We start from the raw sequence: 27,318 nt of genomic DNA on the forward strand, positions 1-27,318 counted from the left end.
TTTAATTGCTTCGTATCCTCTGTGTTTTCTTTATCATTAATGAAGATACTTGCATAAGAAACATCTCAGGGAACTCTCTAGCTGTTTAATTTTGTGGATTTGATGTAAGAAAAAGCCCCACCACATCCGTTAATTATGTTCATGAAATTTGCCATGTGAGAAAAAAGTAGCTGGGAAAGCTGGTAGAAAGACTGTTATAAATTAAAAAAGAAAATCTTCCATGAAGAAGCATCACTGTAACAAGCAGAGCCCTCCCATGGCTGGGAACGCTTGAAGAGTGTGAGTTAGTAATTGCTTTGATTGGATCTGGTGAATCACAGGAATCGAACAAACACCACTTACTAAACTCAGAAGACTGCCAACGATTGCTCAGGCTGACTTGCCTCACGGTGCTTACAGCTTGAGAATGGAAACATTGCTGGGAGTAGGCACGAACGAAATGATTTCCTCTGGGATTCTTCCCTCAGTGAATTGTGAATCCAAGGGCTTAAGGTTATTTCCCATATATGTAGGAAGGCCAGACCTGTGGAGAAAAAGCTAAAGTGAGTCTGAGGAGGATGTCTGAGGATATCAGATAGATATACAGCTTTTTAAAAGGTAGAAGTGGGGCAAGGTGTCATTCAGGTGTGTGCAGAGAAGTAGTGTCATCTAGGTGTGTGGATACTAGACAGGAATATCTCAGAACCACAGTCTGTGACTCCTGGGCTGTCAGAGCTTATAGAGACCTTAGGGATTGTCTAGTTCTCTTTCCCCAATCTGATTTTAGAGATAAGGGAGGCTTTAGAGATGAGATCAGCTGTTGGGCTCTCAAGGCAGGAGGGCAGGCTGGGTTTGCATCTGCTCTGTGCCCCTGGCTGACATTCCAATCATTTGAGGAGGAGGGAGCCAGGCTCATGGCTTCACCTGCTAATAACAGACTTTAGGATAATGGTTCTTACCCTAAGTGTGTCAGAATAACTCAGAGTGCTTGTTAGAAATTTGTTTTCCCAGGCCTCACCCTCAGTGGTTCTGATTTAATGAGCCTGGCTTGTGGTCCAGCACTCTGCATTTTTAATAAGCACCAGAGCTGATTTTGATGAAGGTGGCCTTTGGGCCACACTAAGATAAAAATGATACTTTCCTATTATTTACCCTTTCCTGAGACATTGCCTCATGGTCTCCTTAAGGATGAAAGTTAGGGTTGTTTCTCTTGTGACAAAGGTCCACTAGCCAAGATGGGGCACAGGGAGGATCCACTGTCCTACCCAGGCTGCCAGACTCCCAGCCTTGAATGTCACGTGTGTGTGCCTGCATGTGCATGTATGACACAACTGAAGAAAACACCCGAGGGCTGTTCTCATTCTCTACTTTGTCTAAAAAAAAAAAAAAAAAAAATCAGGAAAATATCTCACGCTACATAAGGCCACCAGCATGAACCTAGATGTGTTCAGATAATAATTCAGAGGAAAGCATAATGAGATGTGGCTTGGGTTCATCACTGTGCTTTGGCAGGAGACATATATTAATGGAAACCCAAATGAAGAGCTTTTGCAGGGTCAAGGTCCCCATCTGAATGTAACTGCAAAGAGCTCTTCACTGCTACATACCACAGTGCAGATGCCACGTGGTTTTTACCATCCATAAAAGCCATTTCTAGTTGATAATGAAGGAGGGTTGGAAGCAAAATGGGAAAGCAAATTGCCTTGTCCCTGTCTTTGGGAAAGAACGTTATAGAAATGGTTTTCAAGTGTTCTGCTTTGGTTTCTGTGTGTATTGCTGTATTTGTGTATATCATCTACCCCTAATAGGCTAAGCTGAGATACACCATTCATACTGCTAATATCTGAGTATTGATAAGGGATCAATCAAAAGTTAAAAAATGAAGGCCTGCTAAGATCCTGAATTGGGCAGGTTGGTCAATGACATATTTTAAGGGTGGTATCTTTGCACAGAGTGCCACCAAAGATGGTGTCCTAGCTGGGGCCTGAATCTTCAGGAATCCAGGGAGATTCAGGATGGCCAGAAAGGGATGCTTGTGATCAGCGAACCAAGGGCAGGGAATGGAGCCATTGTAAAATTCTCATCAACTCAGCCTGCCTGAGCCTCCCCACAGCCCTGGATAATTATCCAGCCCTGGATAATTATCCAGCCCTGGATAATTGCAGCAAAAATAGGCCCTATTATCAACATCACTCATGGGCCACTTGGGATATTTTTAAAGACATACATTTCAAAAATAGATAACATGATCAGAAAACAGGAGAAAGGGATGGCGCCCTGTAACAATTTTACCCTGATGCTCTAACCCAAGGCCTCTTAGGGATGCAGGGAATCATAGGGAGCCCCTCCCCTGGGAAGAAAGGATGCTACACACGTGGCTGGTGAAAGAGTGAGGAATGGTTCATCTGTGCCATCTGAGAAAATAAATTCATGGAGATTCATAATGGGCCCACATTGCTGTGTATGCTGTATACAAACATAGGAAGAGAGAGACACAATTAAGCCACATGTGCAGTGTTGATATGGCTGAGCTAAAAAATCGTTATGAACACTTTAAAGACCTTTGTGCATTTAAATAAATATGATCTATAAGAGGGAACACAATTCTAATTTACTAAAGCAATTAGTAAATTCCCCAGTGAGTATTCTTATGTCTCTTTCATAGTATGTGGTAGTAGCATTTATCATGGTTCATGCATCACAGTGATTTTTGTAGGCTTGTCTCTCACTCACTAGACTGCAAGTATTTAGACAATGATGATATTTTTTCTTTGTTTCGTCTCTGATTCTTTCCTGCAATATCTGGTCGTGGGTTTTGTATGCTTGGTAAACAATGATTGAATCAAGTAGACTTAAAAAACCAGCAAATTCTCCTAACCACAAAGGTTGTCACATTTGACTGGAAGAATTGGGAACTGCACCCCGAAAACCTCCTTGACAAGAGGCGGCACCACAAGGCAGGACAAAAGGGTTCTCCAAGAGTAGCCACTGTCACTATGCGCCAGCTGCGTTCCTTCCCACGTGTTTTATTTATTTATTTAGAGATAGAGGCTCATTCTTTCACCCAGGCTGGAGTGCAGTGGCATGATCTCGGCTCACTGCAACCTCTGCCTCCTCGGTCAAGTGATTCTCCTGCCTCAGCTTCCCTGAGTAGCTGGGACTACAGGCGCATGCCACCATGCCCAGCTAATTTTTATATTTTTAGTAGAGGTGAGGTTTCGCCATGTTGGCCAGGCTGGTCTCGAACTCCTGACTTCAGGTGATCCACCTGCCTCAGCCTCCCAAAGTACCGGGATTACAGGCATGAGCCACTGCACCCAGACCTTCCCATCATCCCCCAGCGGTAGGGATTATTAGATTTTCCAAAACTGGGACTCTTCCAGAGTAGAGAATCTGTCCAATGACTCACATTCACAGTGGGAGAGCTGTCATTCAAGTTCAACAGCTGTGTGTTATTTCTTATTTTTGTGTACAGAATTGGTGGGTTCTTGGTCTCACTGACTTCAAGAATGAAGTCGCAGACCCTCGCAGTGAGTGTTACAGTTCTTAAAGATGGTGTGTCCGGAGTTTGTCCCTTCAGACGTTCAGATGTGTTTGGAGCTTCTTTCTTCTGGTGGGTTCGTGGTCTGGCTGTCAGGAGTGAGGCTGCAGACCTTTGTGGTGTTACAGCTCTTAAAGGCAGTATGGACCTAAAGAGTGAGCAGCAGCAAGATTTATTATAAAGAGCAAAAAAATCATAAAGCTTTCACAGTGGGGAAGGGGACCCCGGAGGGTTGTCACTGCTGGCTCGGGCAGCCTGCTTTTATTCCCTTGTCTGACCCCCGCCCCCCGACCATCCTGGTCCATTTTACAGAGAGTTGATTGGTCTATTTTACAGAGAGCTGATTTTGACAGAGTGCTGATTGGTGTGTTTACAATCCTTTAGCTAGACACAGAGCGCTAGACAGAAAAGTTCTCCAGGTCCCTACTAGGTTGGCTAGATACAGAGTGTATTTGTATCAATACAAATATACCAGTTGGTGTATTTACAAACCTTGAGCTAGACACAGAGTACTGATTGGTGTATTTAAAATCCCAGAGCTAGACACAGAGTGCTGATTGGTGCATTTATAATCCTTTAGCTAGACACAGAGTGCTAGACAGAAAAGTTCTCCAAGTCCCCACTAGGTTAGCTAGATACAGAGTACCGACTGGTGTATTTACAAACCTTGAGCTAGATACAGAGTACTGACATAAAGGTTCTCCAAGTCCCCACTAGACTCAGGAGCCCAGCTGGCTTCACCTAGTGGATCCCACACCAGGGCCGCGGGTGGAGTCACCTGCAGGTCCTCAGCCCGTGGGCGGTTGATGGGACCGAGCGCCACGGAGCAGGGGGCGGCGCTCGTCGGGGAGGCTCGGGCCGCGGGAGCCCACCGCGGGGAGGGGTTCGAGCATGGCAGGCTGAAGGTCCCGAGCCCTGCCCCGCGGGTAGGCAGCTGAGGCCAGGCGAGAACTCGAGCGCAGCGCTGGCGGGCCAGCACTGCTGGGGGACCAGGTGCACGCACCCACCGCAGCTACTGGCCCAGGTGCTAAGCCCCTCACTGCCTTGGGCTGGTGGTGGTGGCCCGCCGGCTGCTCTGAGTGCGGGACCCGCTGAACCCGCACCGGTGCCCGCCGGAACTCGTGCTGGACTGTGAGCGCTGGGCGCAGCCCCAGTTCCCGCCTGCTCCTCTCCCTCCACACCTCCACACCTCCCTGCAAGCAGAGGGAGCCAGCTCCGGCCTCGGCCAGCCCAGAGAGGGGGCTCCCACAGTGCCGTGGCGGGCTGAAGGGCTCCTCAAGCGCTGCCAGAGTGGATACCCAGGCTGAGGAGGCCCCAAGAGCGAGGGCTGCTAGCATGTTGTCACCTCTCATTTTGACTTGGAACTTTGTGATGAGTTATCTACTCCCTTTGGTAATTGACTTTGGCTTATGTCTGGGCTTTCTTCTTTTTTAAAACATCATTTTTCTCCACTTGACCTGTTGCTATTTCAAGAGTGAGAGGACAGCCTGGGAAATGAAATGTTTTCAAAATCTAATAATGAGTATGTCTGGAGGGTGCGACAAAAGGCACTTACTCAAAGACATCTGATGGAAACACACAGGGTTTTCTTCACATTTGTATGAATGGTTGTATTCATTCTTACACTGCCTGCCACAGGCTGTTCTGTCTTAGTTGGCCAGTCCTGGTGTGGACAGGCAGTGACTTGGAAAAGCTTTTAGAACTGGTGCCTGGCTCAGCCTGAGGAGCCATGGGGACATCTAGCCTTTGGAAAGCACACAGGGCAGGTGTAGAAGACAAAATTCACTTTGGGAGGGCTTCTGCCCTCTTATTACCTGCCCTTAGACAAGTGTCAAACAACTGTGCTAGCAATTAGCTCTTTGTGCTAGTAGTCAAAACTGATATCTAGTGGTTTCCCGTATATCTGGGCTAACTACAATGTATCAGCATGGACTTAGTTGATGTCAAATCTTCAGATCCCTTCAGATCCCTCAGATAACCTTTAACCAAGATTCCTAAAACTCTAACTGCAGTCCTTAGTTCTGTCGTCTCTTGTCTTCTGTTTTCCACATAGTGTCACCTATTATCATCAGCAAAGACCATCCCCTGAAGTTCCTATTGAGAGACAGGACTAGCTGGATTTCCTAGGCCTACTAAGAATTCCTAAGCCTAGCTGGGGAAGGTGACCGCACCCACCTTTAAACACGGGGCTTGTAACTCAGTTCACACCCGACCCATCAGGTAGTAAAGAGGGCTCACTAAAATACCAATTAGGCTAAAAACAGGAAGTAAAGAAATAGTCAGATCATCTATTGCCTGAGCGCACAGGGGGAGGGACAATGATGGGGGTATATACCCAGGCATTCGAACTGGCAGTGGCAACCCCCTTTGGGTCCCCTCCTATTGTATGGGAGCTCTGTTTTCACTATGAAATCTTGCAACTGCACACTCCTCTGGTCTGTGTTTGTTCCAGCTCGAGCTGAGCTTTCACTCGCCGTCCACCACTGCTGATTGCTGCCGTCACAGACCCGCCTATGACTTCCACTCATCTGGATTCAGCAGGGTGTCTGCTGCGCTTCTGATCCAGCCCGGCGCCCATTGCTGCTCCGGATCGGGATACAGTCTCCCCGTTGTTCCTGCGCAGCAAAATGCCCGGGTTCCTCCTAATCGAGCTGAACCCTAGTCGCTGGGCTCCACGGTTCTCTTCCGTGACCCACGGCTTCTAATAGAGCTATAACAGTCACTACACGGCCCAAGGTTCCACTCCTTGGAATCCCTGAGGCCAGAACTCCAGGTTAGAGTGCAAGAGGCTTGCCGCCATCTTAGGAGCAGCCCATCACCATCTTGGGAGCTCTGGGAGCAAAGACCTGCCAGTAACACCATGACCCAAGGTTTTGTTTCCTATATGGGATGGAAGCAAGAAACATTTGGGGTAAGGCATAAAGATCTGTTTAGCTTAAACATGATAAGGTGTGAGTTGTAGCTAAATTTTCTAGAGCTTTCTTTAATAAACCATGGACGGAGGGGTTCCAATATTTATTCAATCTCATTTGAACCTGCTTGTATTTTCAGTCTTTGCAGGTACATCTGCCATTCATTCGTAGGCAGTAAAGTGTAGTAGTTGAGTGGTGTGGTACCAGAATCAGGCAGATCTAAGATGAAATTCTAACCCCACTGCATATTAGATGTACCATTATGGTTAGTTTCTTAGACTTGAGAGCCAGTTTTCTCACCTGTAAAATGGGTATAATAATAATTTTGAGGAGAATCAAATGAGAATTTATGTGATGTACTTAGCAATGCCTGGTGTGCCTAAAGCCCTAAGTAAATGGTAATTTTTATTCATTCAATTAAAAAAAAAGAAAAGAAAAAGACATGTATTGGGTATCTGCTGGGCTCATGGCATGTTGTAGGTACAAAATGTATCAAGACATTGGCCCTGTCCATAAAGAATTCACAGTCAGGGTTGGTGGAGGCAGGGAAGCTAAACACTTTTGTAATTTCAAGGTAGAAAGTAATAAAGGACAGAAAGATTATGGAAGGGAGAAGTCTTTGAGAACAGTCATCTTTGAGTTGGGTCTTGTAGGATGTGAAGAATGTGGACAGGTAGAGTTGAGTGGGGATTAAACAACTGACATTCTGGAGAAAAGAAATAAAGCCTAAGAGAGGAATTAGACAGGAATGGTGAGGATATCTCAGCACCCAGCAAAGTTTGGCTTGTACATAGGGAGTAAAATGGACAGAAGTGGGAAGCTAGACCGAAAAAATGAGGGCATGTCAGAAAGGGAGTGCACACTGCTTGGAAATACCATGCGAAAGTATCTGGCCTTGGTTTGATGGGCTATTGAAGACTTTTGGAGAATGGAAGGAAGTAAAATCCCTTAGCTTGCTGTCTACTGTATGAAGTACTATCTCTCCTTCATTTATCCTAATTTTTTTGTTTATTTATGCTCTCTCCGGTTTTTGGAGCACTCTTAGTACTGGACAGTCTGAACATTAGTATGATATAATCATGATGTGCTGGCTGGGAGAGGGACTAGCCTTAACTCCAGTGAGAAGAGGGAATGAAGCTCTAATAGGCTACATTAAATCTTCATTCCCTCTTCAAAGGAGAGCTGTTCACTTCCTTTCCACCTTGCAAATATTGATAATACTAAAATGCTTGCCTGAGTTTATTTGGAATTTGGCAAATGATCAACTCTTTCCTCTGGAGGGTGCCCCAATATTGAAACTTCAAATATCCATGTTTGCATGACCTTTAGTTATTGAAAAAGTTTTCTTCATATTATTACTTTTACTATTACATATGATAATTGACCAATATAATAATATTGACCAGAATGATGGCTCTAGTTAGGACGCCTAACAACATCCGAAATCCTTTTTCATTGACTTTACTGCAATTTGCTCTGCTTAAGAGATTTTGAAACAAAAGAGTGCCCCTGCTCTTGCATGCATAAAAACCTGCAGGTGAAAATGATGAGAAAAATTACTGGGCAAGGTATTAGGCAGGCACTGATTGTATCCTATTTAGAACTCTGCAATAAAAATATATATATAATACTGAGGCTGGGTGCAGTGGCTCATGCTTGTAATCCCAAAACTTTGGGAGTCTGAAGCAGGAGGATTGCTTGAGCCCAGGAGTTTAATTAGCCTGGGCAACATGGCAAAACCTCACCTCTACAAAAAATAAGGCCGGTTGCAGTGGCTCATGCCTGTAATTCCAGCACTTTGGGAGGCCGAGGCAGGAGGATCACGAGGTCAAGAGATCAAGACTATCCTGGCCAACATGGTGAATGTTAAAAATACAATAGACACCTCATCTCTATTAAAAATACAAAATTAGCTGGGCATGGTGGCACGTGCCTGTAGTCCCAGCTACTCAGGAGGCTGAGGCAGGAGAATCGCTTGAATCCAGGAGGCAGAAGTTGCAGTGAGCTGAGATCGCACCACTGCACTCCAGCCTGGTGACAGAGCGAGACTCCGCCTCAAAACAAACAAACAAACAAACAAACAAAAATTAGTCAGGCATGGTGGTACACTCCCGTAGTTCCAGCTACTTGAGAGGCTGAGAGGTGGGAGGATCACTTTGGCCTGGGAGGTCAAGGCTGTGGTGAGCCATGATTGCACCACTGCACTCCAGCCTGGGTGACAGAGTGAGATCTTGTCCTAACATATACATGTATACACACACACACACTGGTTTTAGCTAAATTGATTATAACTCAGGGACCGTCAGTTTAAGATGGATAGAGGTGCATTACATTGATTACTTTTGTTCCAGTGTTGACTTTTTTTTCTATATGAGTGATTCATTTAAATTTGGAGGATGGAATAAATTGCTATTAGTTTCCAGTCTAACTGAAATATCTGCAGCCACAGAGGACAAAGTACAAGGACTTATCAGAGAGGAGACAATGAAGCTCCATCCTCTGGAAAAAGGAAACAAGAGGCTGAGGGAATGAGATAGCTTCTAAGGAGGGAGCTTACAAAGGCCCCTCCTCCCCTGGCTCCTGCCCCATGGGCCAGGCTAATTTGCATTTCAATGAGGACTTAATACTACTGAAGATTTTATGAAACGCCTAAGCTTCTCAAATGTTTGTTACTTTTGTTGCCCTAGCTGAAATCTGCAATTACCAGTATTTTTTTAAAATCCTAAAATGAAGTGAAGAGGCCTGTGGGTGTTCATTCAAGGAGGGAGAGGGTCGAGTCCCAGTCCAGGAACTACTCTGTGCTGGGAGAAACAGGCAGTACGGCACAGGTCGCGGTAGCCAAGAAAGAAAGCGAGAGAAAGGGTGAGCCGGGGAGTCGCTGGGCCAGACACTGAAGTGTGCCTGTGTAGAATAACTGGCAGGAGGGCTGCATTTTCTGACCCCAGGAGGTAAAAGACGACGCCGTACTTGGCACTGAGTGCGGTGACCCGCAAGAGGAGCAAAAGTCATGACCCTCCGACCCCCAAGCCCCCGACTCAGCTGCCTCCACTCCACCCTACTCTTCTCAGACCCAGTCCAGAAAGCAGGCGGCGAGGCAGCTCTGAACCGGGCAAGGTTACTTCTCCAAATACCTCGGATCCAGAGAGGGGCAGGAATTCTCTAATCGTTGTCCCCTGCCCCTGCCTACAGCATCCGCCCGAGGCGCGGCAGAGCCAGCGGGAGCTGTCCGTGGTGCTGACTTCTGCCGTTGGTTTGGCCGGACCCGCCGCCCGCTGAACGCGCTGCAGCCAAACAGGGGGCTCGTGTGGCGGGGGCGCGGGAGGCTGAGGGTCCTCAGGTCCGCGACCAGCGCCAGGCTTTGCTGTTAAATCCCAGCCCGAGCCCTCTAGCGTCTCTGCCTTCCGCAACCTGGCCGCTAGGCAGGACCCAGCGCTTAAGAACGGGTCAGTCGTGCCTCTCTCAAGCCCCCCGCTGCACTGTAATCTCCCACCGCTACTTCCTCCCCTGCTCCTTCCCTCCTAAGACTGCACCGGGTCCTCCCGATAGCCTGACGCTTCGCGCCTCTCCTCTGCCCTCCTCCACTGCGCGCTCCTCCGGAGCGTGACCCTCCAGGGGCCGTGCAAGCTCCTGCAGTCGAGATTCGTCCTCCTCGCTGCTCTGGCCAGGTTTGCCGGCCCCTCCTCCCGTTTCGGATTCCATCCTCCCCACACTGTCCTCTTCACTAGTTCTCTAAGCACCGAGCAGGGCAGAGCGCGCTCCACCCCCATTTTCCATACATGGGAGCTGGAGTGGGGGGCGGAGCTGAGGGGAGGCGCTCCCAGTCCCCCTCAGAAGCTGCTAGCCCACTGGGAACATTTGGATCCGTTCAGCTCCCGTGGAGAAGCGAGACCGGATCACCGACGTGGGCAGAGGACTGCCGGGGGCCAGCAGAAATTCTGCCCCTTCTTCCCGCGAGCGCTTTCCCGCCCTCCAAACCCCACTCCCAGGTAGGATCGCGCTCCTGGGTTTGCCTGCGTGGACTGCGAGGACCGTAAATAGAGGCGGAAGCGTTTAAATAAGCCGTGTGTTCTAACCGTGCTTAGGTTTATTTTACAGGGGTGGGAGGACAGCCCTTTTTGTTACTTTTGCTGTTGTTCTGTGGCCGGTTATTCCCAAGGGAGGACTCGGGCGATGGGGGAGGGGCGCGGCTGGTGTAAGAGGTCGGATGGAGAATGGGAAGGGAAGTGACGGACTTTGATTACCTTCGAACAGGTGGCCATGGCCTCAACGCCCACTCGGGGCCCCAGGGTTTCTGACTTATTTTCTGGGCTGCCGCCGGCGGTCACAACTCCCGCCAACCAGAGCGCAGAGGCCTCGGCGGGCAACGGGTCGGTGGCTGGCGCGGACGCTCCGGCCGTCACGCCCTTCCAGAGCCTGCAGCTGGTGCATCAGCTGAAGGGGCTGATCGTGCTGCTCTACAGCGTCGTTGTGGTCGTGGGGCTGGTGGGCAACTGCCTGCTGGTGCTGGTGATCGCGCGGGTGCGCCGGCTGCACAACGTGACCAACTTCCTCATCGGTAACCTCGCCTTGTCCGACGTGCTCATGTGCGCCGCCTGCGTGCCGCTCACGCTGGCCTACGCCTTCGAGCCACGCGGCTGGGTGTTCGGCGGCGGCCTGTGCCACCTGGTCTTCTTCCTGCAGCCGGTCACCGTCTACGTGTCGGTGTTCACGCTCACCACCATCGCAGTGGACCGCTACGTCGTGCTGGTGCACCCGCTGCGGCGGCGCATCTCGCTGCGCCTCAGCGCCTACGCGGTGCTGGCCATCTGGGCGCTGTCCGCGGTGCTGGCGCTGCCTGCTGCCATGCACACTTATCACGTGGAGCTCAAGCCACACGACGTGCGCCTCTGCGAGGAGTTCTGGGGTTCCCAGGAGCGCCAGCGCCAGCTCTACGCCTGGGGGCTGCTGCTGGTCACCTATCTGCTCCCTCTGCTGGTCATCCTCCTGTCTTACGTCCGGGTGTCCGTGAAGCTCCGCAACCGCGTGGTGCCCGGCTGCGTGACCCAGAGCCAGGCCGACTGGCACCGCGCGCGGCGCCGGCGCACCTTCTGCTTGCTGGTAGTGGTCGTGGTGGTGTTCGCCGTCTGCTGGCTGCCGCTACACGTCTTCAACCTGCTGCGGGACCTCGACCCGCGCGCCATCGACCCCTACGCGTTTGGGCTGGTGCAGCTGCTCTGCCACTGGCTCGCCATGAGCTCGGCCTGCTACAACCCCTTCATCTACGCCTGGCTGCACGACAGCTTCCGCGAGGAGCTGCGCAAACTGTTGCTCGCTTGGCCACGCAAGATCGCGCCCCATGGCCAGAATATGACCGTCAGCGTGGTCATCTGATGCCACTTAGCCAGGCCTTGGTCAAGGAGCTGCATTTCCACTGGCCTCCGAGGGCACCACTCGAGGTCAACCTGGAGAGCTTATTCTCAGCACCAGAGCTAGCAAAGCCAACAGAGGGCAACATTTCCAGCCCAGCCCTCTTATCCGGCTGTCTGTCTTGTCCTTGTGTCTTTGTAAAATGTTAAGTGGGCTTTGGTGAGAGTCTTGCTCTTTGCTTGGGGGTAAGCCAGAGAGAGGGAAGAGGATTTATTATTTCTTCTTTATGCCCTTGAAGGACAAACAAAAACTTTTTCTCCATGTTCAGAAAAGTATTTCAGAACCATGATTGCCTTCCTGGCATCCCCTCCTCCTGCTCATTGGTGAAATGCACAGTGTGAATGGGATTTAAAAGAAATGCGTTGGGCTTGGTAAAGATTTTCAGTTTGCCTTCAGAAAAGGACTCAGCTGAGAGGATCCTGATATTGCTTAGTGCATTTGAACCCTTGCATTTCTAGAATTTCAGGTAAATATGTATTAGAAATCTACGTCTAGGATTTCAGCATTTCCTGAATAAGACCTTTATATGCCCAAAGGGTCCTTTTAAAACCACTTGAGTTTATAGTACAAAAACACCTACAAGCTCCCTTTAGAAAGGTCTTGCTTTTGTTTCTCCCCTTTCCTCCCCAACTACTATCTAAAAATTTTGAGACGAATTAGTCAATGAAGAGATAGATAAAAACAGTTAAAGAGGAAAAGGTCCAATTCACTTAAGAGGGCATTTAATTGTACATAAGGACAGACATCCTCTGTGCATGTGTGTTTGTGTATGTGTGTGTACACATTCAGTGTTTGCCACAAAGTGGGCACTCAAATATTTGGTTTTCTGAATACTCAATGTAAACTGTGTGGCATGGCATTCTCTTGCAGTCTCTAATTGCTCACTTGCAACAGATCAACAGCTGTCATCTGACTGCTCAGCACCTGCTCTGTAGTGATTCTTGGAACATGATCAACCCAGAAATCAAGAACCAGCAGAAGTTTACTTAAGGACAGAACAGAAGAATAAGCTACCATCCACATGCTGTGTAGATCAAACACTAATTACTTCCAGGGTTAAGGGAACAGGTGAAGACTGTGGAGCATGATACCAGGCTGATAATCATCACCTTAACCTCCTGTGAGTTCTGTAAATGAGGACAAGTGCCTTGGGACAAGGGTCTCCACACTGTTGGAACAGCAACTTGGGCAGTGAGGACAGGAGTCTTGGGAAATGATACATAATATCCAGCTGTCACATCAGCCTCTGTGTTCCCAGTAACTCAGTCACCATCCATAAGGTTCAACTACTTTCCCAACTCACTGAACACAAGAATCACTGTTTCCCTCCTCCTGCTTCTCTTATTCTCAGAAATAAGCTCATTCCTTCATTAAAATGTGCACTAAAAGGAAAGAGGGATGATACGGGAATGACAAGTGTTTAGTCCTATTACATTCATGTCAATAACCATGGTGGGAGTGGGAGTGATCACGGTTGGGCTGGTTAGCATAGGATTCTTTAGTAGTTACTGGGCTAGACTTTTTGCACACAATAAAGGGTAGGAAAGGCTAGTTTGGGAGAAAGGAAAAGGCAGGCAAAGATGGTATGGAGGCTATCTCTGGCAATGGTGCTAAATGAACTTGAGCTTCATCCATGGATTGGAGAACAAAGAACCTGTGTGCTAACACTGCAGCCCACCCCGCCCCAGATGAGTTCATCGCCCAGGCATCCTGAGGATAGCTTCTCTGCTTCTAGCAGCTCTATTACTTGGGAGGCTCAGGGCCAGACATTTCCCATTCCCTTTGATTCCTTTGATGGTCATGTGTGGAGAGTGTAGGTGGTAGGGGGAAGGAGAGGGATTATTTGGGGAGGGATCTGATTCATTGTGGGCTCTTTGTTGGAAGGTTTGAATCACTGGTTCTCAGCCCTGGCTACTCCTAGAATCACCTGGGGAACTTTTTTTTTTAAATTGATGTCTGGGCCCTCCTCCTAAGAGTCTAATTGATTTGAGATGGTGCCTGGACACTAGCATTTTCCAAAGCACTTCAGGGGATTTTAATGTGAAACCAAAATTAAGCACCTTAAGAATTATCCTTTCTAGGCCCGGGAGTGGTGGCTCAGACCTGTAATCCCAGCACTTTGGGAGACCAAGGCAGGCAGATCACGAGGTCAGGAGTTTGAGACCAGCCTGACCAACATGGTGAAACCCCATCTCTACTAAAAATACAAAAATTAGCCGGGTGTGGCGGTGCACACCTGTAATCCCAGCTACTCAGGAGGCTGAGGCTGGAGGATTTCTTGAACCTGGGGAGGAAGAGTTGCAGTGAGCTGAGATTGTGCCACTGTACTCCAACCTGGGTGACAGAGCAAGACTCGGTCTCGGGGTTGGGTGGGGGTGGGGGTGGGGGTGGGGAAATATCCTCTTTCTAATGAATCTTAGAAACGTCCGAATAAAGCTTTAGTTGCACCTGTGAAAGGTGTTAATAATTTGGAGTTGAATTGGATGGTGTTACATGTCATACTTAGAGAATACTCTTTTAGTCTTCAGACAATACCTGCTCAATCAGAGGCAAATTATTGAAATCCAAATATATAGGGATTCATTCAACAGTTTACTTATTTCTTTTGTATCGGTCCAATCAAGTCAGAAGGAATGTCATCATTCAACCTTAGTTCAATTGTATTATAAATTTACATACCATGGCCTGGTACCATGGCTCACATCTGTAATTCCAAAACTTTGGGAGGCTGAAGGGGGAGAATTGCTTGCACCCAGGAGTTCAAGACCAGTCTGGGAAATACGGCAAAACTCCATCTCTACAAAAAATAGCTGGACATGATGGTGCACACCTGCGGTCCCAGCTACTTGGGACGCCAAGGCAGGAGGATCACTGTAGCCTGGGAGGATTACTAGGCTGCAGTGAGCTGTCATTACACCACTGACTCCAGTCTCAGTGACAGAGCAAAACCTAGTCTGAAACAAACAAAAAACCAAAAATAATTTACATAGCATGAATTATTTTGAATCCTGGTTGTCAGGGTGTTAGAAAAAGTGCTCCCTGATTAAGTTTATATCAACTATGAAGAACAAGCATCTCCATTAACTACTGGAAAAGTTGCCACTGGTTTCTGTCATGCCTACAACTTAAGTTTGAAACACTTACATGGACTTTATAAACAGTCTAAAGAGGTTGGAGAATTAGGTTGTGCTTATAAACATCTTTATATATTATGAAAACTGGCAACTGAACAGCAATTCTCACAACATCTGGTATGTTTTGGACTAGTTTATAAATCAAACCAAATTTCAAAAAAATCAGAGGTGAGTCCCAGAGAGAACTGCATAGGATTGTAGGTAGAAAAATTTAATAATTCATTTTGGTTAATATCAAGCATCTAAGATGTATACATAGGGCTCTTCCTGCAAGGAGTCATATAGGCAGGCAAACAGGGAACTGAGCCAGTGGTACTTGGCAGCAGCCCTTCTCAAAGCTGATGGGAGGTTCTGTAATCCTCTTTGCAAGCATTGTCACCAGGTCTCACTTTTGGCAGCCATTCAATAGATTTATCTCACTAAACTGGCAGAAGAGCGTTTCAGTGTATGCTCCAACAGCTACCTGGAAATAGCAATTGTGAGAGATGCTAAGGTAATGATTCCAATTCCTATAACCATCTGATTTTTTGTCCTTGTGAATTTTCAATCTGCTGTTTTACTGGGATAGCTAAGTTCCAGGTTTGTTTTTTCAGGTAGGCTAACCCACCACCTCTGTCCTGTGATTTCCTTCCTGAACATCTAGTAGTCTTTCAAATGCAAGGCACAAAACTAACCTCAAGAGTGTGGTTAGATCTGGGGTTGAACACAGGGCCTGTCCCCTCACAGACGAGAGGTCAGGAGCACCTTTGTTTCCCAAGGCAGGTTCTTGATTGATTTACCTCCCTGCGTTGATGTCTTTGCTGTGTAAAATGCACATGTTGCTGAATCACATGTGAAGCTCTACATGCTGGGGTTTATACTGTTTGACATTTTGTGGGAGCTCAATAAATACTAAATCAGCACAGTCTTCAGTCACGGGATTAATAAACCAAGCCAGTTATACACATGGGGTAACTCCACAACCTCAGGATAGCCAGAGTCAAAGCAAGGATAAATCATGTCAAGGAAAACAGGCTACTCCATCTAGATTTGTCAACTCCACCTTATTCTAGAAATGAACTGTTCATTCTGGGTCTTCTGTGACCCCCTGCCCCCAACCTCAGTAAGGCCAGCATTTAAATATATGGCATCAAGCTGTCTACTCCCCAAGACTGCATGTGCCTAAATCCATGGGTCCATCAAAATGAGAACTTCATGCCTAATTTCTATACCATCAAATATCAGTTATTTAAATGTTTGCATTTTATCACCCATTTCTCACATATAACTTGGGAAGGTCTAACATCCCACATGTGGGTCTATAAGCAAAATCATGAAGTTTCTAAAATGTTCATGATGGAGTCATAAAGATTTTTCAGTACACCTAAAATACCATCTAAAAATGGACATATGTATACCTTTTCAGCGACCCACTTATCCTGCAAAGGAAACTAGTATACAGATGTGGGAAATGTAAAATATTTGGATGGATGAGAGTTACAATCTTGTTAAGACTGCACATTTTCCTATCAATCTTTGGAAGCAGAAAATCTTATTTTGAAAACTGAACATGCATTCCTCTCACAGGTTTTTGAATTTTCTTTGCTTTTAACATAATTCCTCTCTTTCCCACACTTTATTTTTCATGCCTTTTTCTGCTAATTTTTCATATTATCTATATCTCCTCTCTGAAGCCCCTTCTGCCTCAGTGAAGGGGAACTGGTGGGATTCAAGTACCCATCTCCTGGTCAATCACTACAAAGTGAAAGATGATGGTGAGAACCCTGGCTAATTCCACTGCAGAAGGCAGTCTGCACCGAGCTCCTACAAGGCTGCAGTGTGTTGTTATTTCCCACCCACTGTGGGTTCTCGGAGTTCACACAATTGGTCATTTTGCAGTGAAACTCCAGGCTCAGGTGGATAACAGGAGTTTGCACAGACTCTCCACAGGGCTGTCAACCTGATAAGTCTCACAGAGAGCTCTCCAGAGGAGCCTAACAATGAAAGGTCAAATGTGTTTCGTTTTTATGTTTGGTGCTGGAGTAAAGAAACTGGAGTCAAAAAAAAAAGCAAAGGAGAAACAGTCTCTGCTTTTAAGCATTCTCTGCCTCTCTGCCTCCCTCAGCTCTCACAATATCCTCTTCTTAACTTGCTGATAACTAAATCCCCTGGTCTCAGGACCCATCTCCTCCTTCTGAAATGACGTCCAGTGAAAAATGGAAAGCTATACGGTGAAACTCCTCTTTGCTCCCCGCCCAGTTATTGCCAAGCAATGAAAACACTCTTTTGACCTGGAAAAATTAAGCAAAGACTCCAGGTTTGAGCTCTAGGTTAGCAGTCAGGCACTGGGCTTTCCTCCCTAGCCTATACCACAGTCCCTCTGGGGTCTTCTTCCTAGAATGCTGGCCCACCACCTGGGTAGGAGGTGCAGTGCTGCATCATAATATGCCCTGGCAGTCAGATATGGTAGCCTGGCCACTGCCCGTATGCCCACAAGCAGGTTCCTGTGAGGGGACTGTCCTTCTGAAGCCACTGCCTTTTGCAGGGCAAATGCTAGGGGCACACTGACCTTAGAAAGAAGACCCAGGAGCAGCTACAGGTGGAAAACTGGACCACTGGTAAGCACCTTCAATGGCAATAACTTTTTTTTTTGAGACGGAGTCTCACTCTGTCACCCAGGTTGGAGTGCAGTTGTGTGATCTTGGCTCACTGCAACCTCTGCCACCCGAGTTCAAGCGATTCTCCTGCCTCAGCCTCCTGAGTAGTTGGGATTACAGGCACCTGCCACCGCACCCGGCTAATTTTTGTATTGTTAGTAGAGACAGGGTGTCACCATCTTGGCCAGGTTAGTCTCGAACTCCTGATGTCGTGATCCACCCACCTTGGCCTCCCAAAGTGCTGGGATTACAGGCCTGAGCCACCGCGCAGGGCCAATAACTGACTCTTAAGGACAGACCTCAATTCCTATTTACTTCTACCCTAGTTTGTTCTTATCCCAGACTCCTTCAGCAAACCCTTTCTATGACATAACTACAGAGCTTGTGGCACTGACACATCAACGTTAGTTTCTGGGAGAGGAGGGGATGTCTTCCGAAAGCCTAGAGCGAGATTAACAAGGAGCAGTCTCACGGTGCAGCTGGGCCAAAGCAAAATGACCTGCCCGCCGGGAATTAGGCTCCACCCGGGCTGCCCATGGGATGGTAATCTGGTGGCCAAGGAGGCGTTCTGATTCAGAGCTGAGGAAGATCACATGTTCAGAGAGCTGCAGGGGAACCCGGGAGCCCCGCTGGGCCTGTGTGCAGCGCCAGCACACCGGGCGCCACCACCAGAGCCTCCCTCCCTGCTAGGTTGAGCTGGCTCCCAGGCCGCCTGTGCGTCCCAGACCGGCTGCTGGGGCAACTCATCCGCTCGAAAGGCAAAGGCTTCCTCCTGGGCGGTCATTCCTGGAGTGCTGCAAGCCGCTGTTCATCGTGGGCTGTGCTCTTGACACCTCGGAGGGGGTCCTGGGTAACTCCCTACTTATCCACCTCAGCAGCAGGACCCGGCCCCTGCACAGCGTGACCCACGTGTTCCTGTGCCCCTGCGGGTACCGCTGACCTCGGCCTCCGCAGTTGAATCGCGGTGCTGGATGCACCGCTGTCTTGTGGTCCTCGTGTAGCCGCGCTAGGTGTCCTCGCCATGGTTCGCTTTATGAGTTCGTGGCTATTTGGCGGTTGAGCTCCACGCTGGACGTTCCCAGGAGGCTGCACACCTATTTAGCTGACCTTGTAGTGGTGGAGAGCGCCAGATCTCCGCCAAGGGCATGCCATATAGTCGACCCCCTGTTCGCCTCCCTGTGGCCTCTGACGAAGGCTCTCGGTCCTCCCAGACGTCTCTGAGCGCTGCCAGCCCCGGCCACCGGGCGCCCCCAGAAGGAGGGTGGCCGCAGGGTCGCGGCGCCTTCTACTGCTCTCCAGGGTGACGTGCGAAATCTGCTGCCACCCCTTGCGCTCTTTCATCTGCTCCAGGGTCTGGACATGAACCTCATCCCTAACGCTATTTTCAGTGCCTCGAACTGCTCCGCCCCTGGCGCCGTGGACACCAGCGCCACCCTGGATGCTCTCAGTTCTTGCTGAACTCCGGGCCTTGCCTCTGGTCTCCGTCCTCTGCCTGTCGCCCTCACTCTTCTACTCCCCAAACCCAAATGGAGGCCAGGGTCCATGCCTGGTGTCTCGGCCTCTGCCCACGCCCCTTCCCCTCCTCCCGCTGCTCGCTCTTTCCCGGGTCCTAGCCCGGGGCACCGAGGCTGCTGGGCCGGAAGTGGTGGGGAGTGGCGTGTGCTAGCGCTGCGGTGCCCGGGTCCCTGCACCCGTGCGCAGCCAGGGTCCTGGGCCCACCTGCCTGCCGAGGCGGACCCGCTGTTCTTCTAGAGGCCCAGGCATTGGCTGCGGGGGTGAGAGCGGATGTTCGTTCACAAGCCGGGTCCTCGGGGAATCTGTGGGGACCCTCTCCTGCCCTGGCTAGCTGTGTGTCCAGCCCTGGCACGGGGAGCTCCCCAGGAGCACAGAGGACGCTCTCTGGGGCCCTTCTCCGTGGCAGGTTCTGTCGCCTTGGTCAGGTGATCCACACTCAGTTCCTTCAGACGTCCCTTGATCACTGTGGAAACGACGTCTCCACCTCCAAGAGGGAAATCCGGAGCTCCCGAATGGTGGAGCGCTGGCCGGCGCAGAGCAGGGCGATCCAGCATCCTCGAGAATGGGTGACTGGGCACGGGGCCGCTTGGCAGGTGCTGGGCTCCCCGTCCAGCTCTGGCATTATTGCGTCACCTTGGTCATTGTTTTCTGCGCATCACCTCCAAGTTCGAAGCAGCACAAACCACCTATTTCGCGTGATGGGGGCTCGAGGAGTCTACATCCTTCGAACTCCTTGCTAGAGGAAATGGTCCGGACTAGGGGCAAAGAGGGAAGGAAATTTGCAGGTCAAGAGGTAGTCGCCCCGCAGGCCTCTCCCAGTGGGGCTTCTGGAGCAGCAGTTGCCTTTGCTTTTCCAGGGTGTGCAGCCCCCAGCTAAGTCCACACGCACTGAAAGCCGAGGTTCCTGCAACGTGGTGAATTCATACGTTAGGCTTTTGGAAGAGGAGGGGTCAGCTGGTGGAACCACAGCAGCCCATAAGAAAAGCCAAACCCACCTGTTAGTCCGTTGCCCCAGGCAATTCGTTGATCTAAAGCTAGTCCTGCTGAATAGCAAAGACAGCTGTAGATTTTTTTTTTAATTACAAAATCAACTTTTTTTTTCCTTTAATAAGTGAATATCTCCCACCTGTCTTCCCTGGGAGCATTAACAGTTTGTGCTTTTCCTTCCTAGGCCCTTCCAGGAGTATTCACAAACATATTCACAGTATTTTACCAAAATGCGATTAAACTACATCATTGTTGTGTAACTGACTTCCACATCCCTCCTCCTAAGATTATATCAAAGAAGACTTCCATGTTGGGTCATACTCATTCTGGCTGAAGAGGAATCCATGCCTGGATAGACTACTATTCAATCATTTTTCAGCCAGTGAGTGGTGTGGGTTGGAAGAGACAAATCTGAACTTAGAAGGTTCCCTAAGCCCCGCAGGAAATACAGAGGAGTCGAAGTCTAATCACAGCCACTGAAAAGCTGTCTCTCTGTCCTTGGAGGGTGAGGTCCTCCTTGAAGCTCTCCAAGAGACCAAAACCATCTGAGTGGTGGGGTGGGACTCCTTCCCCTTAGCTGCTTCCAGATCCTGCACAGCACCCCATCAGGGCTGGTGTGGGCCCGCCAGCTGTCCTCTGGCAGTCAGCAACTGTTGTCTATGATACTCTACCCACCCAGGGAAGGATTTTCCCAGGAGTCGGGAGCATAGTAGGGTCCCTCTTCTAGCCATGAATCCACATGGGCACAGGTCCATGAAGAGTCAAATCCTTCACCTTATTTACCCGCAGGCAAGCATTTCAGCAGGGCCCTAATACTGCTGAGGTTTTGTCAACAAAGGTGAAGGTGAAGGGTAGGGAAATATGAAGTATGGTGCAGGAACCAGTAGCTACTACAAGCAGAGGAGCTGTTATCTCTCAATCCAGAGACCAGAGGGCAGGGAGGATTTGCTGAAACTCCCAAGGGTAGAGTCACTTAAAGGAGACTGTCTCCAGATGAGCAGTAGCCTTAAGTAGAGGGATGGAGCCAGCCTAGGATGGAGGGTTGAGCCAGCCTGGGGTGGAGGGATGGGGCCAGCCTGGGATTGTGGGATGGGCCAACCTGGTGTGGAGGGATGGAGCCAGCCTCAGGTGGAAGGATGGGGCCAGCCTGGAGTGGAGAGATGGGGACAGCCCAGGATGGAAGGATGAGGTCAGCCTGGGGTGGAGAAATGGAGCCAGTTGACTTCTGTACTAAGTGTCAGAAAAGTGATACATAAACAAATGCCATGTGAATTCAATGGTGGGGCTATTCACATATGACCCCGGCGGTCAGAAAAGCCTTCATGCAGGAGGTGACATTTGAGCTAGACTTTGAAGGATGCCTGGGATTTTCTTTTCCTTTTTTTTCTGAGACAGAATCTCCCTCTGTTGCCCAGGCTGGAGTGCAGTGGCATGATCTTGGCTCACTGCAACCTCTGCCTCCTGGGTTCAAGTGATTCTCTTGCCTCAGCCTCCCGAGTAGCTGGGATTATAGGTGTCCACCACCATGCCTGGATAATTTTTGTATTTTTAGTAGGGACAGGGTTTCACTATGTTGGTCAGGTTGGTCTCGAACTCCTGACCTCAAATGATCCATCCACCTTGGCCCCCAAAAGTGCTGGGATTACAGGCATGAGCCACCACCCTCGGCTGATGCCTGGGATTTTATGTAACGAAGAGAGTAGTGGCAGGAGAGCATGCTATGGGCAGGGTAAGGCAGTTAGCAAAGGAAGGAAAGGGTGATGCCCATTTGAAAGAGCGCAGGCTGTGCTTACGAGAGAGAGTGGTGAAAAGTTGGCTGAAACTAGATTCAGGAAGATTAATAATACCAGTTAGGTTTGCTGAGTTCTTACTGTGTGTAAGGCACAGTGCTGTACCTTACATTGCATCACTTATTTCTCAGGACATTAGGAAGTAGACATTCTCATTGTTATTTTTATTTTACGGATAGGAAAACAGACATTTAGAAAAGTCAAGCAATTTGCCAAGATGTGATGTATGGGAGGTGGTAGAGCTGGGATTCAGTCCAAAGCCTGCCTTCCTAACCACTTTTGTAAAGTCCTGCCTTGAGTTTCAACCTAAGGAGTCTGGCTCTTCTTGGGAGGCAGTGGGGAGCCAGTGAAGGTTTAGGGTGAGTGGGAAATAAAAGAATGACTTGTTTAGGAATGTACTCTGGGACCTAATGCTGGCAAAAGGGAAAGTGTGGAATGGGAAGGCAGGAAGTGGGGAAATACATTAAGGAATTATTGCATGGTCCTGGAGAGAGAGAATCAGGACTGGAAGTGGGGCAGTTTAAGTGAAGATGAAGAAGAGATAGGTGGAAAAGGGTCTTAGAAAAATTAGCATCAGATATCTGAATGTCTTACCTGGTTCAACTTTTCACGTTTGCCCCAGGAAGAACAGGTAGCATATAGGATCTAGGCCATAGGTGCTCAATACCCACATCAATCAGGAATGCTTTCTGTAGGAAGTAACAGAATACCAAACTAATCACAAGGCAGAAGTCCTAGGGTTCTTTATCATCTGATTTACAAAGAAGTCTGGAGATGGGTGCTTTTCAGGTTGGCCCAGTAGCTCAAACATGTCATTGAAGACCTAAAATCTTTCTCTGTCTTTTGCCTCCATTCATCCTTAACTGCTTCACCTTTGTCCTCATGCTGTTACCTCAGGTCTTCAAAATGGCTGCTAAAACTCCGGATACTCATCCACATCCGAGGCAAGAAGGAAGGGGAAAGGGAAACACCAGCAGCTCTCCCTCAGTGCAGGAAGGCGGAGGCTTTCTCAGGTGCTCTCATTATGTATCACTGGCTAGAATTGGGTGACGTACCCCTAACTGAAAGGGAGGCTGGGAAAGAAACACTTTTACGCCTCTAAAATGGGAGGTTCATACTGGCCACTGGGTTATCCGGCCCACAGGGCTACCACAAGTCCGGGGCGGCATCTTCTTCAGGCCTTGTTCCATATTCGAGAGCCCTTGTTCCATATGCTTCCCAAATGAGAGGGAACAAACACGTGTTGGGTTCTGAAAAGTGGCAGATTGTAACTCGGGGAACATGGGCCTGAGTAACCACTGCTCACGAATGGCTTCCAGTCAGGCCTGCCAGTGTTGGGATTCACATTTTATGAGTCATCAGCTGTGTCTTAGCAGATAGCTGCTAGAAAGTTGAAGTTAATTTCATTTTTAAAAATGTCATAAGGTAATCATAAAGCGTAGAGACTCGATGGCCATGAAAATGGATGAAAACCAACATAAAGGTACTTGATGCTAAAGCATAACTGTGCTCACTGCTGAGTTTTTTCCCCATTTTTATGTTATGATGCTATTCTTGTTTTTATGCTTCCAGATAATGATAAGAGGGAGAGTTGGTTACCTGCTCTGTTGCCAAACTCCCACAATGCAGAATCCTGGTCATTTTTTTTTTTTTTTTTTTTTTTGAGACAGAGTCTTGGTGGTCGCCCAGGCTGGAGTGCAGTGGCGCGATCTCCGCTCACTGCAAGCTCCGCCTCCCGGGTTCACGCCATTCTCCTGCCTCAGCCTCCCGAGTAGCTGGGACTACAGGCACCCGCCACCACGCCTGGCTAATTTTTTGTATTTTTAGTAGAGACGGGGTTTCACCGTGTTAGCCAGGATGGTCTCTACCTTCTGACCTCGTGATCTGCCCACCTCAGCCTCCCAAAGTGCTGGGATTACAGGCGTGAGCCACCACACCCGGCCAACCCTGGTCATTTTAAGGCAATTTTGAAGTGCAGGATTCCCGCTCTGCCCAACATGTAGGTCCCTGCACAGATGTTGGCATTTGTTACAGCACCTTTGGTCAACCTTCCCTTAGGGCCAGGGGCTAGTGTGTGCCTGGTGTATACTTTTTGTAGCTCAGGGTTCAAAACCTCCAGTTTTCTGAGAAGTTGCCAAAGTCAACCTCCATTGTTTTGAGGCATAGTCACGTTGAATCTCACCAGGCCCAGGATTCTGTGACAAAGTCCCTCAGAGAAGAAGACCATAGGAAGGCATAGCTGTTCCCTAAGAGATAACCCTGAGGTGACACATGGCCTCCTCCTCTTAGGAACCGTGGGTAGCTCAATCCGTCCTACAGTTGGCCTGATGCTTCTGCAATGCTGTTTAGAATAACACCCCATTTCCTACTGCAGCATCTTCTACCTTGCTCTCCTGGAGGAAGAGATCTTTTCCTTCAGGTCTCAGCTTAAATGTCACCTCCTCAGAGATGCCCTCTCTGACTGCCTTCATTTAAAGGGCTCTGGCCTCTTATTCTTTAGTTTATCGCTTTGCTTTTTCTCTTCATGATGCTCATCACAGTTTGTCATGACACACTGGTCTGTCCTTCTCTATGAGATGTGAGCTTTGTAGGGGGAGAGGCCATATCTCCTTTCTTCACCCATGTATCTCCAGGGTCCAGCGCACTTCCCTGCAGTGAGCCAGGCTGCACCCAAGAGGGCTATGACCACAAGGTTAGTGCCTTCATCCATGGGCTGGGCATAGGCTTTTGCCAGGGGAATTTCCATTATGTTCCCAGTATTGTCTTTGAAAGTACCCATAAATGACTTGTTCAGGAATGTACTAGATTTCCCTTCTTGTTTTTCTCCTTTAGAGGCTCCCTTAATCACACAACTATGAGATCAGAGATTATGAAACTTCAAATAGCAAAAACAAACGAGTTAAATGACTTGCTTCAGAATGCAGGTACCATTATCTGATTTTACTAAATTGAAAGGCTCCCAAACCTGGCTGTGCATTGGAATCATTTGCACAGCTTTTTAAAAACACAGGTTCCTAGTACCTACCTGAGACCTACTAGATAAGAAACCCTTGATGTGAAACTATATTTTCAAAATGTCATGTTTGGGAATCAATTAAAAAAATGTTGATGTAGTGAACATGTTAAAAATAACAAGCTCGGCTGGGCGTGGTGGCTCATGTCTGTAATCCCAGCACTTTGGGAGGCCAAGTCAGGTGGATCACTTGAGGTCAGGAGTTCGAGACCATCCTGGCCAACATGGTTGAAACCCCATCTCTACTAAAAATACAAAAATCAGCCCAACATGGTGTGCCTGTAGTCCCAGCTACTCGGGAGGCTGAGGCAGGAGGATCGCTTGAACCTGGGAGGCAGAGGTTGCAGTGAGCCAAGATCATGCCACTGAACTCCAGCCTGGGTGACAGATTGAGACCCTGTCACAAAACAAAAGAAAACAAAATCAAGCTTGCTAGGAGACACATCCTTGTGTTATTGAACCAGAATTCTAGTAGCAAATTGGCCTAGGTCACGGGGCGGGTGTTTCTCAGGTGCCTCAAACGTGTAAGGTGCAATCTTTGGAGCATTTTCTCAGTCCAACTTCAAACAAGAGATAAGAACTCTCCGAGGGTGAAGTAAGCCCTGCAGGTGCCTCAGGGCTCTATGCTCTCTCCAGGAACTGGGGGCAGCCTGGTGGGCTCGGGATGGTGCACACAGTGGGTGCTTGGGGTCCTGCTGTCCTTGCAATGCAAAGTCAGCACAAGCGGTGGGGTCATGTTTCTTCCTGAGATTCCTACTCCAAGCTGTGCTCACACATCTTCAACACCAGCAACAGCCCTGCGGGATTGATACTGGTATCCCAGTTTTACAGATAAACAGACTGAAACTCAGAGAAGTCATTTATCCACAGGGCAGTGGCACTGGGATTCGAATCCAGACCTGTCTGGTCCCTAAACCCCTTTCTGTTACACTGTCCTACCTCACACAATGGACATAATAATAATGACAAACAATAATAGTAATAACTATTGAAACACACCTGATAGCAGTAGCTTAAGCACACCCTTAGAATCACCACATGGCAGATGCACCTGAATGTGTGTTCTGCGTGAGGGAGCCCAGGTGTGGCCAACTCAGAGATTCATTCCTTGGCTATTAGGAGCATCTGAGCCCCTGATTAGACATCTTATTGAAAATTTACTACATACTAGGCAGTGAAGTATTTTACAGATAGATAGAAACTCTATGAGGTTAGAATTATGGAAATCCCATGTATCTGTTAGCTTTGGCTGTGTAACAAACCGCCCCAAAACATAGTGGCTCATGCTGTGTCAAACCCCTAACCACTCCAATAAGGAAGGCACCAGGTTCAAGAGACTGAAGAAGAGACCCAGAGCCAGCAAATGAGACATGGGGTTTTATTAGGGGCTTACATACAGGGGAGAGAGTCCAGTGGTAGTGGGCTGGGCGGGAGAACTGCCTTACATACAGAAATGGCCTAGTGGTGGTGGGCTAGACAACATAACTGCACAGCCCTGTGGTAGTGGGCTGGGCAAGATACCACAACCACTTGCTAACAGCCTGCAATTTCTGTAGCATTTTGACTTAACACCCTCCCGTTAACAACCTCCACCTGGCAACCTTCATTTGACCCAAAACTCAGGGCCTCAAATCATCTGTGTAGCCTGTATTTAATGGGACTGACCAGGGGCTCAGATGATTCTCATAGATAAGGAATTAATCTCTGAGTTGGCCACACCTGGACTCCCTAACGCAAAACACACACTCAGGTGCGTCTGCCATAGGGTCATTCTAAGGGCATGCTTACACTACTGCTATCAGGTGTGTTTACCATTCAGCTTAAATCAATAAAAAGTTATTGCTCACCGTTCTGTAGGTCAGCTGGGCAGTCCTTCTGATCCTCTGGCTGGCTCAGCTGATTTCCGTCTCCTGGTGAGTTGGCTGGGACTGGTTGACCTCACAAATCAACCTACAGTGCCTTCACAAGTCTGGTGGTTGGCAGGCTACTGTATTAGGGACCCTCAGCTGGAACCACTTATCTCTTCCTCACATAGCCTCTCATCCTCCTAGGCCAACCTGGGCTATTCACATGGTGGTAGAATTCCAACAGAGGGAGTGGAAGCTTCTAAATTTATCACAGTCTAGGCTTGGGACTCATACAACAGTACCCCTGCTTTATTCTATTGGGCAAAATCAGCCACAAGGCAGCCCAGATTCAAGGGGTGGGGAAATAGGCTCCACCTCTCAAAGGAAAGAGCTACAAAATATTTGTGGCCGTTGCCAATCTATGTATACCGTACTTTGTAGGTCAGGAAAGTACGTAACAGAGAAATTGAGTAGCTTGGCCAAGACCATACAGCTTGTAAGTCAGCAGCAAAGTTGGGAATCAAGCTCAGGCAGGCTTCTCCAAAGCCCATATTCCTT

The 27,318-nt window shown here is 48.6% G+C and overlaps 1 protein-coding gene and 1 long non-coding RNA gene across 9 annotated transcripts in view; one reads left to right on the plus strand and one right to left on the minus strand.

The window, feature by feature from the left end:
- LOC105467639 (uncharacterized) lies at positions 1–26,949 on the minus strand. Its single transcript, XR_011607605.1, has 3 exons — positions 26,761–26,949; positions 22,495–22,589; positions 1–523 (listed from the first exon to the last, which is right to left on the minus strand). It is a non-coding gene; the product is annotated as an uncharacterized lncRNA (long non-coding RNA).
- LOC105467646 (prolactin releasing hormone receptor) overlaps positions 9,395–27,318 on the plus strand; it is a 65,235-nt gene continuing 47,311 nt past the window's right edge. Inside the window, exons 1-5 of one of the 8 annotated variants that reach the window (XM_071069054.1) lie at positions 9,395–10,418; positions 10,684–17,569; positions 22,798–22,913; positions 24,534–24,592; positions 24,733–24,824. In XM_071069054.1, coding sequence (XP_070925155.1) covers positions 10,209–10,418; positions 10,684–11,802 — 1,329 coding nt within the window. In that variant the 5' untranslated portion in view covers positions 9,395–10,208 and the 3' untranslated portion in view covers positions 11,803–17,569; positions 22,798–22,913; positions 24,534–24,592; positions 24,733–24,824. The other 7 variants (XM_071069053.1, XM_071069052.1, XR_011607604.1 and 4 more) reach the window with 7 other exon arrangements.

The sequence above is a fragment of the Macaca nemestrina genome, chromosome 9, assembly GCF_043159975.1.
Source record: "Macaca nemestrina isolate mMacNem1 chromosome 9, mMacNem.hap1, whole genome shotgun sequence".
In the NCBI taxonomy this organism is placed as follows: domain Eukaryota; kingdom Metazoa; phylum Chordata; class Mammalia; order Primates; family Cercopithecidae; genus Macaca; species Macaca nemestrina.